At 38.9% G+C, this 22,455-nt stretch overlaps 2 protein-coding genes across 3 annotated transcripts; both read left to right on the forward strand.

Moving 5' to 3' along the window:
* The first annotated feature begins 26 nt into the window (after window positions 1-26).
* mettl18 (methyltransferase 18, RPL3 N3-histidine) lies at window positions 27-3,831 on the forward strand. The gene is made up of 2 exons (XM_067610042.1): window positions 27-407; window positions 2,691-3,831. The coding sequence occupies exons 1-2, from the start codon at window positions 303-305 to the stop codon at window positions 3,642-3,644; spliced, it is 1,059 nt and encodes a 352-aa protein (XP_067466143.1). The 5' UTR covers window positions 27-302; the 3' UTR covers window positions 3,645-3,831.
* Window positions 3,832-10,117: 6,286 nt separating this feature from the next.
* On the forward strand, window positions 10,118-20,770 carry sufu (suppressor of fused homolog (Drosophila)). Of its 2 annotated transcripts, none has more exons than XM_067610046.1 (13): window positions 10,118-10,171; window positions 10,299-10,475; window positions 10,808-10,942; window positions 11,274-11,410; window positions 12,798-12,940; window positions 13,311-13,396; window positions 13,606-13,678; window positions 16,258-16,411; window positions 16,540-16,642; window positions 17,091-17,225; window positions 18,849-18,987; window positions 19,118-19,186; window positions 19,286-20,770. In XM_067610046.1, exons 1-13 carry the CDS (start codon window positions 10,137-10,139, stop codon window positions 19,373-19,375), a joined length of 1,476 nt encoding a protein of 491 aa, XP_067466147.1. In that variant the 5' UTR covers window positions 10,118-10,136; the 3' UTR covers window positions 19,376-20,770. The 2 variants fall into 2 exon arrangements, with proteins under 2 accessions (XP_067466147.1, XP_067466146.1); XM_067610045.1 differs by having other exon boundaries at window positions 10,119-10,171; window positions 16,255-16,411.
* The last annotated feature ends 1,685 nt before the right edge of the window (window positions 20,771-22,455 follow it).

Below are 22,455 nucleotides of genomic sequence, written 5' to 3' on the forward strand. Positions count from 1 at the left end.
TCAGGAATTGAACGCAATATTCTCGGCACGGATGGTTTCCTACAAATATCTACATGTATGAGCCTAAATCTTGAAAACATGTATCTCTAAACCCACACTTATTTGAACAGACTGTTAATTGGCAGTTAGTTTATTTATTAAAAGATAGGTAATAAGCTGGGAATCGTTTGCTTCGCTTCAATGAACTCTGGGATTTGCAGTTTGCCTCACACGAGTTTGCTCGCCATGTGGAGCCTGTTTTAAGCTTAACAGATACCAACTTTCCAACCCCGAGCTAACTTTGTGTGGTGTTGACGTCCATCATGTCATTTTGTTTTAACTTCGACGTGCACGCAGAAACAACAAACCCAGGCGACTTGGATGGAAATGAATTGCGAAAGGGAAAAAACGACCATACTGATAAATCTGTGAGTAACGTTGTCTCACTCGATTTACTGGCACCATAGGATAGCCTACACTGTTATTGTTGGGTATTAATCTAATAAAGGATGGAAAAGATTTATCGTGTAATCTGCACTTGCAGTGGCTATATAAGTTTGAGAGAGCTGGGGGCAGTGAGGGGGGCAGAGCAGGGCCCATGATATAAAATCTACATACAGTAAATTACAAAGTCTTGGAGGACAAACGACATTGTATTTCTGTCTATAACAGTGCAAATTATCCAATGAGAACAAGCAAGGCTAAGACAACATCAAAACAAATGGAGCAAAATTATAATAAAACTATATTTAAATAAAATTACATTCAAAGGGTTAACAATGCAGCAGATTACATTGAGAAATGATCATTTAAGTTTTTTGTTAAAAAAAATTAAACTGAGTTGACAAAAAACACCTCTTTGGTTAAAATAAGAGAAACTGAGACATGCCCTGATACAGTTTCTGGACTAACTGGTGTGTAATAACACCAAAGAAGAAAAAAACATCTTAACCTCATTAATAACTCCTGAATGAAATTCAAGGGGATTTCTTCTTCTTTCATTTCTATGAATGAATATGATTATGATATGATAATATTTACTGTTACAGATTTCTTTTGAAAGACTGCGCATATAAACTGCAGTTTGGAATATATCAAGCTGGAATATTATAGGCTTTCTTCACAGAAGACACTTTTACAAGTCAGTCAGTAAAGCCACAGGTGTAAATAATAAATTTAGTGATGGCTGAGTTCTATTTAGCTGCATCAGTTTCAGGGTCTTGGTGCTGTGCGTGCTGGCTCACTGTCACACTGTTGTGGTTTACTGGTGTGCTTGAACAGAACAGAGCCATCATTAATGTTATTAGTAATACCTGTGCTTCTCCTACCATGACAAGTCAAAATGTCTGCTGTGAAAAAGGGCCTTTTAATTTTAATATTTAACCAACAATGAAGACAGACCTGTCTTCTGTTACAATAACACTCAAAAGAAGTATTAATTTGCCTCTTGAATGGGGGTACTCTTTAATCTCATTAGAAAAGAAAAGGGCACAATGCCTCACCAATACACATACTATGCATATATGCTGATTATTTAACATATCTTCAATAACAACTTTCAAATCTTCCACCATATGAGCAACTGCACAGCTAATCAACAACAGAAACGTTTCCATTACAGTGTATTAATGGTGTAATTATGCATCCACCAGAGAGCGTATGTCGACAGCCTCCCTGCCAATGAGCCATGACGTCACAAGACAGTGTCATGTGTCAATAAAAAGTCATAACGGAAATCATACAAGTTCATATTAATAGAGTTGTTATTGTTATGTCTGACACCAAAGCTTTGATGATTGCAACAATTCGTTAGGGTTTGTTGTTTTTTTTTATCTAAACTAGTGAGCTCTGGAGGGTGTGACCACAGCTGACAACAGCTGTATCAGTACACACATGACATTTGCAAACAACGTTTATATCACACACATTGAATCACACGGCTGATTTGTAATAGTTTCATGTCTAATCATCATAGTCAGTCACCAGTCAGCTAGCTTTTGTGACAGCCTTTGTTTGTAGGGCACATTTTATAGAAAAAGGAGCATAAATTGAGTAGTAAATACATACAGAATCAGACCAAAGTCAGACAAACAAATTAACAGTCAAACACAGAACTTCATAAATGAAAACGCTTAAATGTGCATTTACTTTGTGCTTTCACACTCAGGAGGATCCCAGATCTAATAACAGAGCGTCTTCTTCATTTGACCTTACAAAATCCATTTCATAAGCAGATGTCACATGAGCCATGTTAACTGAAGCTTGGAGTTGTGAACCCATTTTTAATACATGTCAACATCACCACTAGTTCTCTTGGTTAGTAAGGATTACATATTGTTGTGTGTTAAGTGACACCTTTAACATTTAATTTAATGTAAATGTTTAATCTCATGTAAGTATTAATAAATCACGAACACTGTTTATTTCGTTCCTTACCGAAAACACTTGGCACGCAATGTGACATGACATGACATGACATGATATTCACAATTCGCAAGAAATTCATATGAAGTCATTGAGATCAGAAAATTTCCATGCTATATTTAGTTGCCTCTAGCTGTACAGCCTCACTGTATTGCTGATTGGTATCTGTAAGCTGTAATATTGTCAATTTGAAACACATGTTGTCTACATAGCTCTATTGTTTCAGACATAGGCTGTAACTTAGAAAATATGTTCCCTAACCGTACACACTGCTTTGTATTTTTCAGACGGAAGACAATACCAAACCAGCAGAGCCAGTAAAAGAGGCCAAAGAGCACCATCCACCACCTGACCCACATCTCATCCTTGCGGATGTCGTCTGTGAAACAGTCACCATTGGAATTCTCCCTCCTCTCCACTTCCTCAATGAGACAATTTTTGAGAAGACTGTGTCAGAGAGAGAGGATGAGGAGAAAATTCTTTCCCGCACTACGGAGCAGAGGTCTGATCTCATCTCTGGCTTGTACGAGGGAGGGCTGAAGGTGTGGGAGTGCACTTACGACCTTCTGGAGCTGATTGAGAAAGACGGAGAGACCTTTGGGGGGAAGGCGGTTTTGGATTTGGGCTGCGGTGCGGGGCTGCTGGGGATATTGGCTCTGAAGAGAGGAGCCAGGCAGGTCCACTTCCAAGACTATAACAGTACAGTTATTGAACAGCTCACGGTGCCAAATGTAATACTAAACTGCCAAGAGGATGATGTTGACAGCGAAGATGACATAGAAGGGAGGGGAAAGGGAAAAATCCAGGAGGTGGATTCTTGTAAAACAAAGGCGAAAGAAGAACTAAAAGAAGGCAACCCACCTCCTAAGAAAAGAGCTGTTGACCCATCCCTGCATCCACTACTAGCCAGGTGCCATTTCTTCTCTGGTGACTGGAGCACATTTCTTACTCTGGTTCTAAAGAAAGACCCGCCACCAAAATACGACATCATCTTCACCTCAGAGACTATCTACAACACCGCATACTACCCTGCTCTACATGAGGCCCTTCGCAAACTGCTGGCAGCAGACGGACTGGTCTACCTCGCCACCAAATCCCACTACTTTGGTGTAGGTGGTGGGCTGCACCTGTTTGAGACGTTTGTGGAGGAGAGGGGTATTTTCTCCATGGATCACCTGTGGGATAGTGAAGAAGGACTTCAGAGACATGTAGTAGTCCTACGTTTTAAAAAGGACACTTAAGTTGTGGGTTGAATATGCAGCTTTATTCAGAGACTCTGTGTTCTGTTAAATGGGAATTAGGATTACTACACAGTTGAATTGATATAAAGAATGTAAGGATTGTCTTTTAGTCCTCTACATGGAGTCTGTACATGAGTGTAACAGTGATAAAACAAGAAAAAGCTGTAATAAAATATGCTGTCTCGTCTCCTGTTTGGTCTTTGGTCACCTACACCTTCTTTCACTTCCTATATAGAAATTTGAATATGTCTGCCAGTAACTAAAGTGCAGTTGAAAGGGGCTGTTACAGGTCTTTAGATAAATGGGGGGGAAGGAAAGAAAGGAAATGGGCTCAGTGACCTTTGCAAGTGATTTCCCCAGTGTTCAAACAGCAGCATGAAAGCCAGGCTTGTTTCTGAAGTCCGGCGCAAAATGTCAATTGCAACTTATCCCACCAGCCCAAGGATGTAGTTTGAAAGTGGATTCTAGAGTCACTGCACATCAATGGTGGGACTCTATGGGGTCTCTGTACCTCTGATTCTGGTAATGGCTTCTCTTGACTATGCTGGTTTTCACCTTCTGTTTTTGTAAAGTGAAATTTCATACTGTCCTCTGGGTGTGGTTTGTTGCAAAACTAAAAGATGTGACGCACGGTAATGACTATATACATCCTGGAAATATGTCAAATAAGCGTCCGAGAACAAGAAGGGAACTGGGCCGTAACTTTTCCAACACAAAGTGGAATCCCCTTTTAGTCCAGATCAAGGAAATCCATTGAATTAATCTGACAGGGCTTTTTCTGAGGAAGTATGCATCAGGTTCAGACTAGTTTCTCGTATATGAGGTGGTAAGCAAAGAATGGGGAAATCAAAGGGTTTCTACACGGTCACTAAACAACGAAACTGTCTCAAGTCATTACGACTGACAGCTTGTTTTAAAAGCTGTTTTTTTTTTGTTTTTTTACCTTGCTGACCCGAAGCTGTCATATCTATCTGATTTAACACCATCAGTGCCATGTCCCTGTCTTGTTTGAATATGACCAAAGAGCAAACACAGTTATTTTTAGGGAGATTGTACTATTGAATACACCTCCATCAAACCTCACCTGATTGAATGACTTCAGCTTCACATGAATCAACCTCATTCTAAATATGCCCATGACGCAAGCAGCATACACTGCTCTGCTGATAAATAATATTTAGAGAAGATAAAATACTTTACCTGGAAACATAGTGTCACCAGCTCAAACATGACTGTGCATTTCAACACCCACAGTGTGTGGACAGAATTTCCAATTACCTATTATGTAAATATACTGTAGTGTTAGAATACTATTTCACTCTTACGCATATACAAAATACCAAACACGGTTTCTGTTTGCATATGCCCGGCCGTCAAACCTCCGGTGTGCCCGCTTCGTCATCATCTCTCATCTCGACAGCTGTTCATGGCCTGTGGGGGAATTCCTGGTTCCTCGAGTAGACACAGCCTTTCCCCTGCTTACTTTATGGGAACAGGGGGCAGGGCCAGTCAGATGGTTTTCCTCAGAAACTATTATGTGTTGATTCACTGTGAGGGGGCGTGTTGTTCACTCCCACTGTTTCCTTCTTACTGGGAAGTGACTGTCAGGCTTACCGTACAGAGGGAGTGCATGAAAAACAGATAGAGAGGAGGGAGGAAGGGAGGCCGGTGGGTGATGTGAAAGGTGGTGGTATTTAAGGTTCTTTGCGCTGAATGTCAGACAGTGTGCTCTATCCTTCCTTAGGACTTGGAGGGCATGGGAGAGCATGCAGGTGAACTGGTAAGGGATGGCATACTGTGCTGCGTGTTCATTCAGTCTGGAAAGCCCTGCTGCTGATTCAACACTCAAACATCTGTTTGTTGAGATGGGCCTGCTGAAGTGTGTTTAAGTTTGACTCTACAAGAACGCAGTCTTGGAAGGCCTTTATGAGGAGATGTATTTCAGATTCATCCCGGAAAGTAGGCTCATCAGTGAATAACTGGGGTAAGTATTATTTGAAACTGGTAAAATTCTCCTAGGAGACCGGACACATTTTTTCTGAAATTTTCTGCCTATAAAAAAAGACTATAAGCTACAAATTTTGAACATGTTTTAAGTTGTGAAATTTATTTAAATAGAGTACTTACTAAGAAATACCAACTTCCACATTCTCGAGAACCAGCAGATGAGGAGTGTTTGGTCACACTGTGATCTAATCTTTTGTATGAGAGCTGTTTAACTTAGTGAATGCCTTAAGACTGGGTTAATGCCCTGGATTTCTTGTCTCGTAATAGGCCGTAGAACCGGTTGTTTCCCAGTCCAACTGCCGGGAAGATAGGAGTTTCCTGAACATGTTCAGGTGTGGCCTTCCTCAGAAAATTCATTGTGCTGTATTGCATGTAACCTAAAAGAATATGGGCTCACACTGAATAAACTACAGTAGCTGAGATAGGATTAAGGAATTATCTCACTGTACGGTCACTGTCAATATTGACTCCAGTCCTTGAATTAGGTGTTTTTTAGATAAAGGAAGAGATCTTGGGATACAACGTGGTTGGTTAATATCAAACTTACTTTGGAGGGTTCAAAGATACATCGGCCAACTGAATGTCAGTAATCACACTGTCCTAAAGTTCTTTTCCTGGGAGTGTACGGCCATAACTGATGAGTCATTTCATGCCTTGACCAGAGCACTATCACCATGATCTGATTCAGTGCTTGCATCAGCCCAACAGCCAGACTTTCATTTCAGTGGATGTGAAGCTTTTCCAGGAATACTTAAGTTGAGAGGATGATTGGAAGATTCCTCAGATGACCCTGAATCTCTCCATAGGCTCTAATCGGAGGACTGGATCCGTTTAATCATAATTGAATTTTAGAAGTTTTATTTCCACTTTCATTTTATTTCATTAACAGAAAATGCCTCTCGATCTGTTGCAAATTTATGAAAAGGTACATGTTTTGATTTACATATTGCACTACTGTATGAGAATGAGAAGTATAACCGACTGATCACTGTTTAAGTGAACTTTACTTGCCACTGTAATGGTCTCTTGCTCAATCTTCCAATGAAAGAAGAAAGGCTGACGTTATCAAGTCATCATGATGATTTTCTTAAGAAGCAGGGAGGGTCATGGCACGCTTAACCTCATTGTGCTGCCCCGTATGTTACATGTCATATCCTAAACTCACTTTTGTTGTTAATTAATGTACTTTTCATGTAATTTCATTGGTTATTTTGTATTTTTTTATTGGTTACATTAAGGCAGTTGATTCATAAAGAGGCATGAGTTGTGTCAAATGGTTGTCTATCAATTCTGATGGTTAATAAGCCATTCACAAAGGATCAAGAGGCCGCTGAGGATCAGATTTTAAGAAGTGCTCTACTATGAGAACTGAATTCCATAGATGGCGGCGTCTTCAGGTGTCATCTATGGGCTCAGTTCTTTCGGCATGGCACCTGTTTGTCAGCCTTACTACACGGCGCAAGAGAATGGAAGTCATGACCGTTTTAGATTAATTCCAGCTTGTGCTGTGTACACAACCAGATAGTATCACCCGTCTTCAAATGAATAAGGAGATCATTTAAAATGGCATATTACTGTGAATAATATTTCTAAATTACTTATCAGAGTAAGCTGATGTAAAATGTTGTGTATGTGAAGCACTTTCTGTATTGTTAATAAAGTAAATCAAAGTGAATTATTTTCCTCTGTAATTTCTTAACTCTCATTTTGTTTGAGGTTGACAATATTGCAACATTCAAGATAGACACAAATGAGTTAGAGCATTCACGGACAATGATTTTCAGATATGCATGGGCTACTGACATACTTAACCCACGCATGTGGACCTCCCATTTTTCCAGATCTTATCTCTAGTTCCATAAAACTTGCAGCCATGGAGATGGCAGTTAGTTATATTAGCTATAAACATTATGATTAGATGTGACAGCCAACATCCTTTTCGATTACAACATCAGGGTAATCATACTAAAATTCCAACTGCTATACTTTTGAAGTATAAAATACAAAACAGAATATTATGGACTTTCAAGAAAATAACTCAATTATAGATTATAGATTAAGTAAACCAGTACTGGTTTAAATCAGTGTCTTCTGAGGTTGTAGCAATTATGGAACAAAGAGTAATCCAAAGTAGAAAAAAATATAATGTAAAGGCACTGATAAATGTATGTCATTTCTGTAAAAAAGTAATTGAAAAATGAAATTGATGCTATTCAACATCACTGTGACAATAGTTCTAACTAAGGTATCAGTCAAACTCATCCTGTGATAGTTGCCACTATCCTTTGGACCTTCCTGATAAACGCTGGTAGCTCCGTGGTAATCTACCCATAGAAAGCCTTCAGTTTTAGAGGGAGAAGCCCTGAAGGTAAAACCTAATCTGGGACTGTAGCCATAGTGGACTGGATGGAAACTAAGTCCCAGGAAAAGAAGATGCCGTGGTTGCCGAATTTGCATACATATGCATGTATCTCCTGCTGTGATTGAACAACATTACATGTGGAGTGGTTTTATCATTCACAGTCTTGTATGTGGAGAGTCCTAATGTTCCTGCCCACTAGGTATAGCTACGTATAATGTCTGGTGGAAATATAAATTGAAAAAGGTAGCAGCTATAATAGAAACATTACTCTACTGTGGCATGTAACAAGGAATTATGTATGAGAAAATTAAGGCTTAAAGAAGATATTCGTGAAGACTGGGTGATCACCCTGATGCCTGACAGGCAGGTTTAGATGATCTTTGTCTGAACAGGCAGGAAGGTGTTGGCTGATAAAACATGATGCTTCATTATCGTTGCTCTTCACTATAATTCACTACTATGAAAAACATGACAGTGCCATATCTTTGAACAGGGAAGTAATGATTTTTAAGAAGTTCCTCACCAATAAACATGGTGTTTTTTTGATGAGCATATGTTGATGTCAGCTAATATGTATTTTTATTTTCTGAAGTGAAATTAGTGATAAAATTGTTATCACTTTTGCCAAGTGGCTCAAATATGACAGCAACCAGACAGCAGAAAAACAAGTCAGATAAATGTAAATCCTGATAATGTTTTATGAATATATCCTGCAGGTACTGCATAAGCATGGCATCATGCAAGATCCTCTGTTTTCTAAATTCTCTTTAAATTGATTTATCATAGGTTGATTTATCATAGATTTTATTCAAAGCATGCACTATATTGCTTATATCTGACATACAGTAAGTACCACTATGTAACTAGTGGCTACCATAACATACCCTTTTCCTGTCTAGTTAACATTAAGGCAGGAAAAATCTCTCCTCTAGTGGACCTGTGACCTTTTGGAAAACCTTCCTAACCATCTAAGGGCAGCACAGACGCTAATATCTTTTAAAACAGGCTAAAAGCCTTGAAAGGCTTTTTCATATTAACTCTTGTTATTTTCTTTATGTTGTGTGTTCTATGTTTTTAACACTGTAGCACTTAAAGATTTACCGGAAATAAAAAGTACAGTACAAACTAAATGTATTATAATTCTTATTTATTATTATAATAATAATATGAATAATATACAATAAAGCCATTAACTACAGCTTGAGAAAGTGGTATCAAAACATCCAGGAAACAAACTTTAGATAGTGCAGGATATGTCGTAGGCTATGGCTTTCTTAAAGCCTTAGCTGGACTTCTTTCATGGTGCATTTAACATCCATAATTTGGCCCTTTTTTCTCCCATCTATTTATTCATTAAAACCGTCAAACACGTAGGCATCATAATGAAATAAAGATAACATAACAGACACCTTTCAACTGGTTGATACATTCAACATGGTAACAGGACATAGGGTAATAGTAATAATAATGAAAAGAAAAAAAATAATTTAAAAATAACTTAACAGAAAAGGAAGGTAATAAAATCAGATTCCTTTAAAAAAAATTATTGGAGCATACTAACTGTATATGCACATTTCTTATTGATAATTTGGATAGACTCAGAATACTTTCTAAATTTAATCATGAAAAGTTCAAACTATGGGCAAGACCGCGAGAACTTGAATTTATGGATGTGAAATTTTCCCAGTAAAATTAATAAATTGACAGTCCGTTGAACTTTCTGGTTTTTGTTTTCATACTATAGTATTACATCTTTGGCCTCCAGCTTAATTGAATGGTTGGTTTGAGTGTCAAAATAATCCTCTTTTTTCCAGAATCCTGATGTACACTGACATTCATAAAATAGATGTTTAGTTGTTTCTTCTTAATATATATAAATTTTTATTTTATTTTATTTTATTTTATTTTATTTTATTTTATTTTATTTTATTTTATTTTATTTTATTTTTACAAAAATCACATTTGTTTCCATAATTTGGCCCTTAAAAAACTTCGAAGACACGACCCTGTTATCACGTCTTCACATTGCCTGATTGACAATTTATCAGCCAATCATAATCCTAGAGCTCCTTCACCATTGGCTAGTAGTAGACGTCGGTCAGTGACGTCAGTAGTTTTTGTGGATGAGCAACAGGCTGAGTGGAGCACAACGACCAGGGTTAAACCTATTTTTCCGTTAGATAGTATTGCTAGTGTGAAGCTTTTATGGTTTAGTTTTGTCTCTATTTTATTCAACTGGGGGTAGGAAGCAGAAGATAACTGCATTCACGTTGTTTTCTTAATAGAATAACCACGTTAGTTCGAGGCCGTGGCATGGATGAAGTACGGCCTACCAGTGGTGCTCAAGCCCATGGGCTAGTGTCGCTGTTTCCCCCGGGACTGCAGGCTATCTACGGGGAATGTCGGCGACTTTACCCCGAGCAGGCCAACCCGCTTCAAGTTACAGCCATTGTAAAATATTGGTAGGTATCCTGTTCTTTTGTTGCTGGCTTGGCACACGTGTAAGAGTTGAGTTTGTTTAGTGATGGCTAGATGTTTAGCTAACAGTTAGCTTTCAAGCTAACATTTCAGCTAACGTTACACCCAAGAACCATATTGTCGGTTAGGCAACTGCTATTTTGTTTGAGGGAGTTTTAATCATGATCGATACTATATTTTGATTGAACCCTAACAGTTGTGTATGTTAGAAAACACATGCCCTCCTGTCTGTGTGTAGTGAAGAGTAAACACAGCCCACTGACAACTAAAACAATGTGTGACATGGCTGAATGTATTCATTATGTGCTTCTCACAGGTTAGGGGGTCCCGACCCTCTGGACTACATCAGTATGTACAGGAATGTGGGCTGTCCAGCCCAGGACATCCAGGAGCATTGGCACTATGTGAGCTTTGGACTGAGTGACCTGTATGGGGACAACAGAGTTCACGAGTAAGTACTTTTAGTTGTAACTTTGACTTGCAGTTGGACAAGGAAAAGAAGGTTAAAGAAATTGGGATAATCTCAGTTGTTTGTTTTATGGGATAGAGCAAAAGTTTTTAATGTAATTTTAGTGTCTCAATGTACATCAAGCCTTTTCTTAAGTATGCAAGCTTATGTCAGGACACCTCTAACAGTAGACCGCTTACTAATTAGCATGCCACCTAATGATCCTCTATTATTCTACACCATGCTGTTAATGTTGATAAGCATTGTGGTTCTAACAACACTCATGCATATAAGAGAGAAACGTGTTTACTCACACTGTGTGTCTGTGTGTCAGATTCGCAGGGGTAGACAAACCCAGTGGGTTTGGCTTTGAGCTCACCTTTAGACTCAAACGAGAGGTGGGAGAGACGGCGCCACCAACCTGGCCCGCTGAACTCATGCAAGGCTTGGCTCGCTATGTGTTCCAGTCAGGTAAGAGTACGGCTTTATGTGCACTGCTGCATTAGGAAAAAAACAAAAACAAAGCAGTACTTATCTGTCACATCTTTGCTTGGAGTTAGCTGCACACCGTTAACAGCTACAAATAATATGTTTTTGGGACTGGTCAAGACAAAAAATAAGTGGCTCTATCTCAGCATATCATTTAATCTCATAGTCCACTGTAAAATAATTGAAAACTTGATTGAAAAACTTTATTGCAGACAATATAGCAATAATGATTGTACTCTTATAGGTATTTCCCTGGTAAAGGGAGCTATTTAAATATAGTTATCTTTTAAAAAACATTAAATATTTGGTATTAATATGATAGTTGACTTTATAAAAAGTTGCATGCTTTGCTTTATTTTATATATTGATAAATCACTACTTTACTGTTTTTCGGGTTTTTTTAGCTATTGGTCCTACATCTGAAAAGAGTAATGATTTGTGTTTTCCACAAATCACAGTTTGTTTATAGTCTAGTAAATCATTTATCTGCGCTGGTCTTGATACAACAACTCCCTTTTGGCGACTGCTGCCATGCCACCGTGTTAGCATTTGCTAAATGTGAAGAATGTGTTCTTTGTAAAGGTGACCTGTATTTCCAGGGATACATACATGAAGAGAGGAGTCTGCTACAGGCTTATTACATAGAGCTTGTGTTTGTTGGAGCTCTGGGTATTTACAGGAAGTCTTAATTTCTCCTTTCTTTCCTATAACCATTTAAATAGGATTGATTATACCATTGCTGAATGAGACATTTTCTAATGTATGCTCTGGGTGTGAGAGAAATGTGCATATATTGTGCTGCAAATTTCTCAAATCCTCAAGTTGTGTATCTAATGTACACAAGAAAGTGTGGTTGAGAAGGAAGGGGGCATTTAAAAGCCATGCAAAAAGAGAGGAAGGCTATTCTCTCCAGGCTCCCCAGTCCTCACCCCCCAACCCCTCTCTGCTCTCCAGCTGGGGTCAATTTGCGCGTGGGTGGGCTGGGCCCCTGAGCTAAATGAATGCTGATTCCTGGCTATCTTCCCCCTCGCTTTTCTCCTGCAGTGAATCTGGAAAGGGTGCATGTTACCTCCCAAGCAGACAGATTTCTCAGATGGAAATGTAGTTTTTTATGCTTTTTTGGTACACTGGGGTTTCAATTTCTCTCTGTTACTCACTCTCGTTGATCTATGTCCCCTCTTTTCCTGTAATTCTTCACTGTCAGATGATGAAAAGTAGGAAAGTAGGACTGCTTCTCACTGGTGGCTGAAGGTACAGGCTCAAATCTCCTCTGTTAACTAACACTCATGAGAGAGTGTGTAACTTGATACTGTATATTTTGTCATACATGCAAAGTAAAATGTCTCCTTTTTTTTGCTCTCTTCAACAGAAAACACATTTTGTAGTGGCGACCATGTATCGTGGCACAGTCCCCTAGACAACAGTGAGTCTCGCATCCAGCATATGTTGCTTACAGAGGACCCACAGATGCAACCAATTCAAACTCCATTTGGCGCCGTGAGCTTTCTCCAGGTCAGTCATAATATGTGATGTTTACATAGCACAAGTTACTACACATCAGGCACTTTCACAGACTATTGTAACATACTTCACATTAAGGATGTGAACAATATATGGATGAGCATAGCCTTGAAAAAACGGATATATACTTTAAATGCTGATTAAATTTATGTAGCAATTCTTTCAGGTCATTTTTGTCTTTTTTTTGACTAATTTGTGACAATGTATCCATAACAAACATGATGGTTCTGATCCAACAGACAAAATCTTTAGTTTTTGTCATCATTTACCAAAATAAATGCATGCAACAGTAGTTAAAGGCTCTCAGAAAGTAACAAAATTGTAGACCACACCCTCTCATGCTCCGCACTGTGTCCTCTAGATTGTGGGTGTATGTACAGAGGAGCTACAGGCGGCCCAGCAGTGGAACGGCCAAGGCATTTTGGAGCTTATGCGTGGAGTCCGAGTGTGAGTTTCAGCACGTGTTGGCTACATTATTATGTCGGCTGTTGCATCAGTGTAAAATCATGTCTTGTGTAAAATGTATGGAGTCTAGTTTGAAATACACATTGCACACAGCAGCAAGCAAAGAGCGTTGTTACCTACTCATTTATTAACTTGTTTAACTTGAGTTGATGCTGTCTGGAACTAAATGTTGATGATTGTCATGTGTGCAGAGCTGGTGGCCCCTGGCTAATCACAGACATGAGGAGAGGGGAGACCATTTTCGACATTGACCCACACCTACAAGTAAGGCTTTATTAAGTTCTGCAGACTCAGCCAAGCGTATTTATATGTCTATTATATTTGTACAGTGTGAGATAAGGGCAATCTCCTGTTCCACAGCTGTTCGCTTTGTGTGTGTGTCATAGATTTTAAATAAGTTTATTGTTCATTTGTTTTCTTTTTGCTGGTGCTCCAAATGTATTTTATAAAAATACTGCTATATTTCCAATGAACTTATTGTGTAACAGCATCACAATCTACTATTATATTATGCAAAGGCTTTATTTTGAACCCTGTATTAGACCTCCACCCTTGTGTCCAATGTTTGCTGGGATAAGGTAAAGCCGGCATAAGAGAACTGATGGATGGACGGTCAGTTATGGGAACTGGGTGAAAAACTGGAGCTAAATTGTAAAGAGTTCAGTTTAAAGGGAACCAGGGCAAGTGATTATCCATATATAATGATAAAAAATAGATAAAAGGAAGACATTAATAACTTATTAGATATCAGAAGCAAAGTGACCCTCACATCTTCAAAGCATTTTAAAAGGAACCCTGCATAGATAATATAGGTTATATTATGACAGCTTGCACGTTACTATACTCTCCAGCAGTATTTAGCGCCCCATGTTGGTGCATTAATCTTGATCAGGGTTCCCACGGTCATGGAAAACCTGAAAAAGTCATGGAATTTTAAAATCTAAAGATTTTCATTTAAATAAATGAATGTTAAGTGACTATCTATCTCCGAATGAGATAACAAAATGGTGATTGAGCATATGGCCCACTGATGAAAGCTCTTGCTTTTGCAGTATTTTGATTATTATGATCAGGGTGTCAGTGGCGGCTTTCCCGTCATACATTTCACATCATAAGCAGAGCAGTTAGTGACACATGTTCCATCACCCAGTAGTCGATCCACCAGAGAGGGTAGGCGGACCTAACGCAACAGACTCACTCTTCAATTCGTTTGTGCTAGTGTGACATCACACAGTAACACTGTTTTGATCTCTGGGAGTGAGGTCCATAAACACATCTGCAATTACTGCTTAACACCATATGGTTCCACCAAACAGAAGGAAACGGAGATCTTCAAGATTGCCACTTTAAGTAAAATCATCAAAAGTTTTTGAAAAGTCATAGAATTTAATTTTGTTGTCTGTAATGAAATTAATTAGGCTATGTTACAGTAATGTTCCATGGATAATCTTCCAGATAACGTTTTGATGTGGAAGTCCGAATTTCTGTAGTTTTTGGGATAACGTGATGTGTGTTGATGCGTGACTATGTTATGCTCCTTCAATTTCACCCCGCTATCCAGTATTAACCCTCCTTCCATCTGTCTCTCCCTCCATTAATGCTCCCCAGCTGAAATGAATAGTTAGAAGCGACACAAAATATGACATTTATCATTAAGTCAAATAGCCTGCAGCACACGGGAAAAGACAAGAGAAAAAGCCTGTCAGATTTAGACAAGGACATCGAAGAGAAGTTTTTAAAAAATGGAGTAGACCCGGGTATTGAGTTCAAACTTAAAAAGCAAACCATGATGGTTGAATGTTAGTTATTTTCTTGAATGTAGCATCATACCGCTTTGTTTTCTTATGGCTGTTATGTGAAGGGCATGTCTGTAATTATTTAAGAATACATTGTGGAGATCTACACTCTCTCTTCTGTAAATGTGTCCATGCAGTTTGCACAGCCTTGTTGTGCCAAATAGTTCATAATAACTTCAAAGGAAACCCAATACAGCATGTTTGAGCAATTATATCACATCTTGTAGGGGTATTTTTTGTTAAAGCCCTTTTTGAGTTGATTAACAATTTTAATTGTGTATGAGCAAGTCAGTTCAGTTTTCCTTGATGCTAGAAAGCCAGTGCCAGACTTTGTTATCCTAAGTGCCTGTAAAGCTATTTCTGTAATAAAGGGCAATGTAATGACTGTTCCTGTAGTTTAGAGTATTTGATGTGAATATGAAAATAACCGACAATTAGAGAATGAAAAAGGTTGCTGTTTCATTTTCATACACTATTTAACTAGAGTACTACATGTACTTGAACCTGCAGTGCGGAACTTATGAACTTATAAATGCAGACGTCCGCATGCCGAACCAGCTAACTGCCAGTTAGCGCTCTGCGAACTTGAAGGGGGATAAAATAATTTAATTATGCGACTCTTCTAGACTTTCCAAATGTTAATGGGCCAAATAGGCCAAATTCTAATAGCAAAATGAGTCATTTCGCGGGGGATGTGTGACGCTCTAAACACTTTTATCCACCGTTTTTACAGCCACAACAGTAGCGATGGAGTAGGCTACCGCAGAGCCTGTGATGTAAGCACATGTCTTCAGTGTTTTTGTAATTACTCTCACTGCCAGAAGTGGGAGAGAAAAGTCCCGCACTACAGCTTTAAAGGTTATGGGCATGGAAATTATATTATGGGTCTTTGAAAAGTTATGGAAAAGATTTGAAATTTTGTCTTGAGAACATGTGTAGGAGTCCTGTTTGATGCAGTGTCTTCTCATATCTGTAAATATTTACCTCATTCGAGCTTTAAGTGAGCTAGTGTTAATGATTGCGTATATTTCTTGCTCATCTAAGCAGGAGAGAGTGGACCAGGGTATTGAGACAGAGGGCTCCAACCTGAGCGGGGTCAGCGCCAAGTGTGTGTGGGACGATCTGAGTCGACCGCCAGAGGATGAGGAGGACAGCCGATCCATCTGCATAGGATCACAGCCACGGAGGCTCTCGGACAAAGGTATGCCAAGTCCTGAGGAAGCCAAAGGAGTAGATCCTCTAATTAAGTCTTGAGAGGATCCAAGAACCATGTGGTCAGTGGTGCATGATGGGATGATTCCACATGATCTTTTGTGTGTGTGTTGACAGACACAGAGCAGATCAGGGAGACACTGAGGAAAGGACTGGAGTTTAACAGCAAGGCAGCACTACCACCCATCAACAGCCAGAGACAGGGCCACGAGAGACCTCAGTGAGTGTTCCTCCCACGCACCAACACACACACACTAGCGCACACGCCAGCACTGGTTCATCTCAGCACAAGGGTTACACCAGGATAACTCCCTCCAGTGTGTGTGCAGTGACTCACAGCCCAGCCGGCATCTAAACTGTTATCACCATTGTTTCATAGCTACCAGCATAATATAGTGGTTTGTCTATATTCCTTTGTTATTTTTCTGTGGAAATCATTTTGTCTTCGTCGGAGGCAGGTAGCAGTTCTATGGAAGGAATTGTGAAATCTGTCTGTACATTGTCAGTAGCAGACAAAGACTAAGGCGCTACCATTTCCTTTGCAGTAGCTTTTTTTTCACAGAAAAGCAATTCCCTCATTGCTGATTGTACCATTTCAGACTTCCTCACTTCCATTCCCCCTGGGATGACTTCCACTCTTTCTTCTCTCTTCTTTGTCTGTTTCTCAGGAGTCGAAAGGACAGTTTGGAGAGTGAGAGCTCGGCAGCCATTGTTCCTCATGAGTTGGTCCGAACACGACAGTTGGAAAGCGTCCATCTGAAATTCAACCAGGAGTCAGGCACACTGCTGCCCCTCTGCCTGCGGTACCGCACCCTATTCTCTCCTACTCCCACACAAGATATTTACTGTTTTTGGAGTGTCCCTAAGACAAACAGATAAAACAATTGCTCAAAGGTTTGTGTTAAGTGGGTGTGGCAAATTGTCTTGATAAAACCACAGATGACGTCAGGCTCTTAAAAATTTAAAGGGGATTTTTTGCCTGTCAGGTCAAAGTTCTGATTTTCCTCGTTTTAGTTTCATTTTGATGCCACATCGCAGTGTCAAGAAAATAACATGTCTTGTGTAAATAGGTTTTATGTTTTTACCTTTTTTATCCTGACTATTTACTAACCGGGGAAGTCAACAAAGGTTATTACATTGACACCATATTTGAGCCAATGGAGACAACGTAGATTAAGAACAATACCAATACCTACAACTACGACTGTTCCCCTACTCTACAAGAAGTCTGTCAAATTACAGGAAGTTACTTTAGAAGGACAAGGGTCATGATTGTTAATTTCAAACAGATTTTTAGTGATCATAACTTCTATAGTAAAGTTGCCTCGTTATAGCCTAACGCACGATTAGTGTAAATCAATTTACATTTAAGGTATAAACAAACTAAAACGGAGGAAGTTTGCACTGTATGAAAACAAAAATAACAGAAAAACAAAAAAAAGACTACAACATAAGATCATTTTTGTGTTTTGGATTTCCCTGATGAGCTCTGCATCTTTTGGAACCTAAACATCTGTGGCTGTTATATAGTCTTAGTTTTTTACCTTTTTTATTTGAAACATTTTTATGACTCTGCGCAGGCGACAGCTGTGGCCGGAGGCATTATGTTTTGGGGGGTTTTCCGTCCATCTGTACCATCCATTATGAACTGTGAGGATGTTAGAAACGCTCCTGTGGTTGTGCTTCTCTGTACAGCCAGGAGAGGAGGTTGAACCTGCTTTATGTAATGTCTGTCTGAGGAAAGATCAAGACCAGGGTTAGTTTACAGAGAGACCTTTTTATGTGAGAGAGTCGTGCAGTTAAAGAGTGAGAACACAGGGCTCAATTATGAGATGCCGGCTCAGGGGTTGATTATGTCAAATGTTGTCTATAAACTATGTGACTTTTCATTTCTGAAAAGGTTGTAAAAAATATGTCTGCTTTCTACCAGTGGAGTATGTGTATAGCACTTTTAATTAGCATAACTGGTGCAGACAAATGTATAAAACCTGCGTTGACTGATAACATTACACTGTTTCCAAATGTCTGCAATGAGTCAACGAGAAACATTTCTGTCCTTTCGTTTACTTTTTTCTACAGCAAGTGAATACCAAAATATTTTTATGTGAGTTTCTGACTGTCAGACTGTTCTGACCTGATAACTTTTTTTTCTTGTTAATATCAAAAAGGGAAACTTGCTGTCTTCAGTCATCTCAAAAAATGTGCTGAAACTAGAATATTAACTGTGTTTCTAAAAAAGATTGTTAGTAATTGTCACATAGAAGAATTCTATTATGGCTAAAATGAAAACAAACAATTAAAATGATTGTGTTTCCTTTTGTAAAATGTCTGAGTATCATGAAAGTGCTATATGCTTATTATTAAAACATATACTTATTTATTTAACAATGTACTTCATATTTTTTTTTGTATTTAATCGTTCACAGGGGCCGGTTGCTCCATGGGAGACACTTTACTTTCAAGAGTATCAATGGAGACACAGCCATTACATTTGTGTCTACTGGAGTTGAGGGAGCTTTTGCTACTGAAGAGCATCCATATGCAGCCCATGGCCCCTGGCTTCAGGTACACACACAGACTGACTCATACACAAACACACACACACACACACACACACACACACACACACACTCTCTTTCCGTGTGGTGCATTCATATTTAATGTATCTATTTGACCTTCTGCTCTCCTCGTAAAGATATTGTTGACTGAAGAGTTTGTGGAGCAGATGCTCGGGGATTTACAGGAACTTAACACTCGTGAGGAGGTAAGTAAAACCTACTGGATTGTAACGTTAATTTTCAGTTTAGTTTCAACTGCCTTTTTTTTTTTTTTTTTTTAACCTTGTTTCATTTCTGTTTTATAGACAAAGTTACCAAAGGAGTACAGTTGGCCAGAAAAGAAGCTGAAGATCTCTGTCTTACCAGACTCTGTGTTTGATAACCCACTGCAATGAGACAGAGATGCTTAATCACTAGACAATACCAACAAAAACACCTGCAGCCACACACTTCCAGAGTGGACCATCACAAACAGGAAATCTCCCATGCAGACATGCAGCGACCCTGAGCTGTCAGGGCGCACAGATGTTTCACTCCCGAAGATGATCCGACGGATGATCTTAAGACTTTTGACTGTTACTGCATTTCTCACACTAGCCCCACTGTTTACAGCATTTCTCTGAGGCTCGAATGCTTTTGAAAATGTCAAACCAGCCTCAAACCAGCCTTTCCACATGGTTGACCTGTTAGAACAATCATTATAGGTGACACGCTAGCTGTAGGGCAAAACAGGATGTTGTCATTCCTCCAGCGAGGCCTGCCAAGGTCCAAAATATACGTCACTAATGCGGTTGAGCGTGCATCCTGTGATAACCAGACATGATGTCCCAAGCAATAACTGGGTTGCAGTTCTCAAAAACACTAATATTTATTCCAGTGGCCATAGTAAGGGCAGAAAAGTCACCTATTGAACCTTTTTTTTTTATCAGTGTTCTTTTCAATTGAGCTAATATGTATAGTATTTACAAATGCTGGACATTTTCTCTTATGTGTTGTGGTCATACCAAAGTAATATCTGTTGGCAGTCCCATGCCAGCACTGTTTTTGTCTCAAATGTGTCATAATTCTTTAATAACAACATGACAGACTGAACTATTATTCACTGCCTGTTTGTCTAGGTTAACCAAACAAGCATTTGAACTGTTTCCATATGTATCTGGAAAATGCTGCAGGTGCAACCACGTCTTCTCCACTGTGCCAAGAACATGACTCCAGTATTGAGTAATACTTTTCAATGTGTCTTCTTTCAGTTTTCTCACACTTGATGTGTGTCAGTTACAAAATGACATACATCAAGGCTGTTGTATTTGAAGACTGGGAATTTATGTTCAGTATCCTGTCTCAAATGTTGTCTCCAACAGCCACATAAATATGAAATATTTCATCAATAGGACCTGCTTGAAAAGAGAAAAATTCCTCAGTGCCTTGTGTTTAAGAAGGACCACATATTCTCTGTTAGCTGTTAATGCTGCCTGGATTGTTAAGACATCATTTTGAATCAAGGCTGCTGCGTTCACTGTCTGTTCCTGATACCGTCATTGCATTCCATGGTAGCACCAAAACAGAGGAAAAGACTACTTTTACTACAACAAATGTACTCTTATACAACATGTGATGGCATATCTTATTTTTGTTTGTCTTTTTCTATTCAGAGTGACAAAGTTTAGATGACATTGATATGGTGTTTTGTAATTGCTATCTTATTTGACTGAACTGGCTGATTGTAATCGCAAGTGCATTAAAGAGTGTAGGTATTTACACAAATAAAGCTGGAACACTAATGAAAAATACCTGAGGAACTTCTTCCTGATGAAGATACTGTGTGTATAGTATGTTTAGGCACACTGCTATAGATTAAAAGTTGACTATAATATTTTATATGTACCTGTTAAGGCATATAATATGATTATTATGGTGTTTTATTTTTTCTGGTGAATTATACACAATACCAACAAATTGAACATACAGTTATGAAAGTGGTAAAATAATACTAAATAATGGAAAACTGAAGCCTGAGCTTATTGTGCCCCTTAATACTTAACAAAGCATTCCTATCTTATTCTACCCAAAATAACGGTGAAATAAAACAAACATAAATAACATTTAATAATGAAATGCAACATCATAAAATGGAGACATAAACAAAACAAACACAGATCATAATAGTTTCTCAGTGTTGGTCACATATTTTGTATCTCTCAAATATTGTATAATGTTTTTGGACATTTTCTGAAATTTACACATATTATGACATTCTTTTAATTCATTGTTACAATTATTCCATAATTTGACCCCTTTAACTGTCACACACCTATTTTTTACATTTGTCCTTTTACATTTTGTCTTTTTTTCAAACATATAATTTCCCCTGACTGGATGCCTGTTTTCCGTCACTGAAAACAACCCTTGGATACAGTCAGGAAGTGTTCTGTCTTTTGCTCTAAACATTATTTGTAGAGTTATAAAGTCTACTAGATCCATTTTCTCCCTTTCTAATAAATCATATAGTCTGCAGTTGTAAATCTTAATAAGTTACTAAATGGATGTTGGTGCTGGTGCTCTGCAAACTAAGCAGTCTGCTGTCCATTGGAGCGGCAGGATTACCAAACCTCAAGGGCCTCCACACTGCATGTTAGTTGCTTTAATTGGTGATTTGATTACTGCAGTTTTGTAACAGAATTGGCAGCATTAAAGTAGCCTCTATCAACTCAAGCAGGTCCTGCATCATTAGGTAGTGCTGTTGCCAAAGTATGAAGTGTCTCCTGGTCATTTCCAGTCTCTCCGGTAGAGTTTGCTGTGCCCGCTCCCTTGCCCTCTGTGACATTCATGTGGTGTCGGAATAATCGGAAAAATGAGTTCTTGACTGGGAAAATTCACGTGAACGCCACCTCAAGTCGCTACAGAAACTCGGAAATTCGGCGAACATTTTGGTAAATGTTTGGTTGATGGCAAGAAACTTTGTTTTACTAATTCACGTATCGCATATCAATTTATTGCTCACATGTAATTTGTAATATGGTATTAGGTTGTAACCATTAGTTGATGTCCGTGTAGAGTGACCTAGATTAGTTAGAAAAGTTATTTATTAGAATTAACCCTGATAACAAGTCAGGTAAAGCAATATTATAGTGGTTTTAGGGAATGTACCGGTGCAGCAACAAGTCTGGGACAAAATACAACACATCTTCTTTGTAGCGTCCATGTTGTTGCTACAGTATGACTTAAAGGACCAGTATGTATGATTTAGTGGCATCTAGCGGTGAGGTTGCAGATTGCAAACAACTGAAGACCCCTCCCCTCAGCCTTATTTTTTCCCCACTTGCATTTCATGAAGACCCATCCAACTCTGCTTCTGATTGGCTAGTACTCATTGCCTTTGTTGGTTGGGGTTGGTTTGGTTTAGGCATGAGGAGTGTGATGGTTAGGGTTCGGGTAAATATCAGAGCTTATCAGAGGCAGAGTAGGAGCGGTCTTC

Source organism: Thunnus thynnus, chromosome 14 (assembly GCF_963924715.1).
Source record: "Thunnus thynnus chromosome 14, fThuThy2.1, whole genome shotgun sequence".
In the NCBI taxonomy this organism is placed as follows: domain Eukaryota; kingdom Metazoa; phylum Chordata; class Actinopteri; order Scombriformes; family Scombridae; genus Thunnus; species Thunnus thynnus.

Excerpts from the sequence above, each read along its gene's own strand:
- mettl18 (XM_067610042.1), top strand. The coding sequence starts at position 303 with ATGTCATTTTGTTTTAACTTCGACGTGCACGCAGAAACAACAAACCCA. Across the intron at positions 408-2,690 it reads ACGACCATACTGATAAATCT|ACGGAAGACAATACCAAACC; the intron begins GTGAGTAACGTT and ends TGTATTTTTCAG.
- sufu (XM_067610045.1), top strand. The coding sequence starts at position 10,137 with ATGAGCAACAGGCTGAGTGGAGCACAACGACCAGG. Across the intron at positions 12,941-13,310 it reads GCGCCGTGAGCTTTCTCCAG|ATTGTGGGTGTATGTACAGA; the intron begins GTCAGTCATAAT and ends TGTGTCCTCTAG. Across the intron at positions 17,226-18,848 it reads CTGCTGCCCCTCTGCCTGCG|GGGCCGGTTGCTCCATGGGA; the intron begins GTACCGCACCCT and ends AATCGTTCACAG.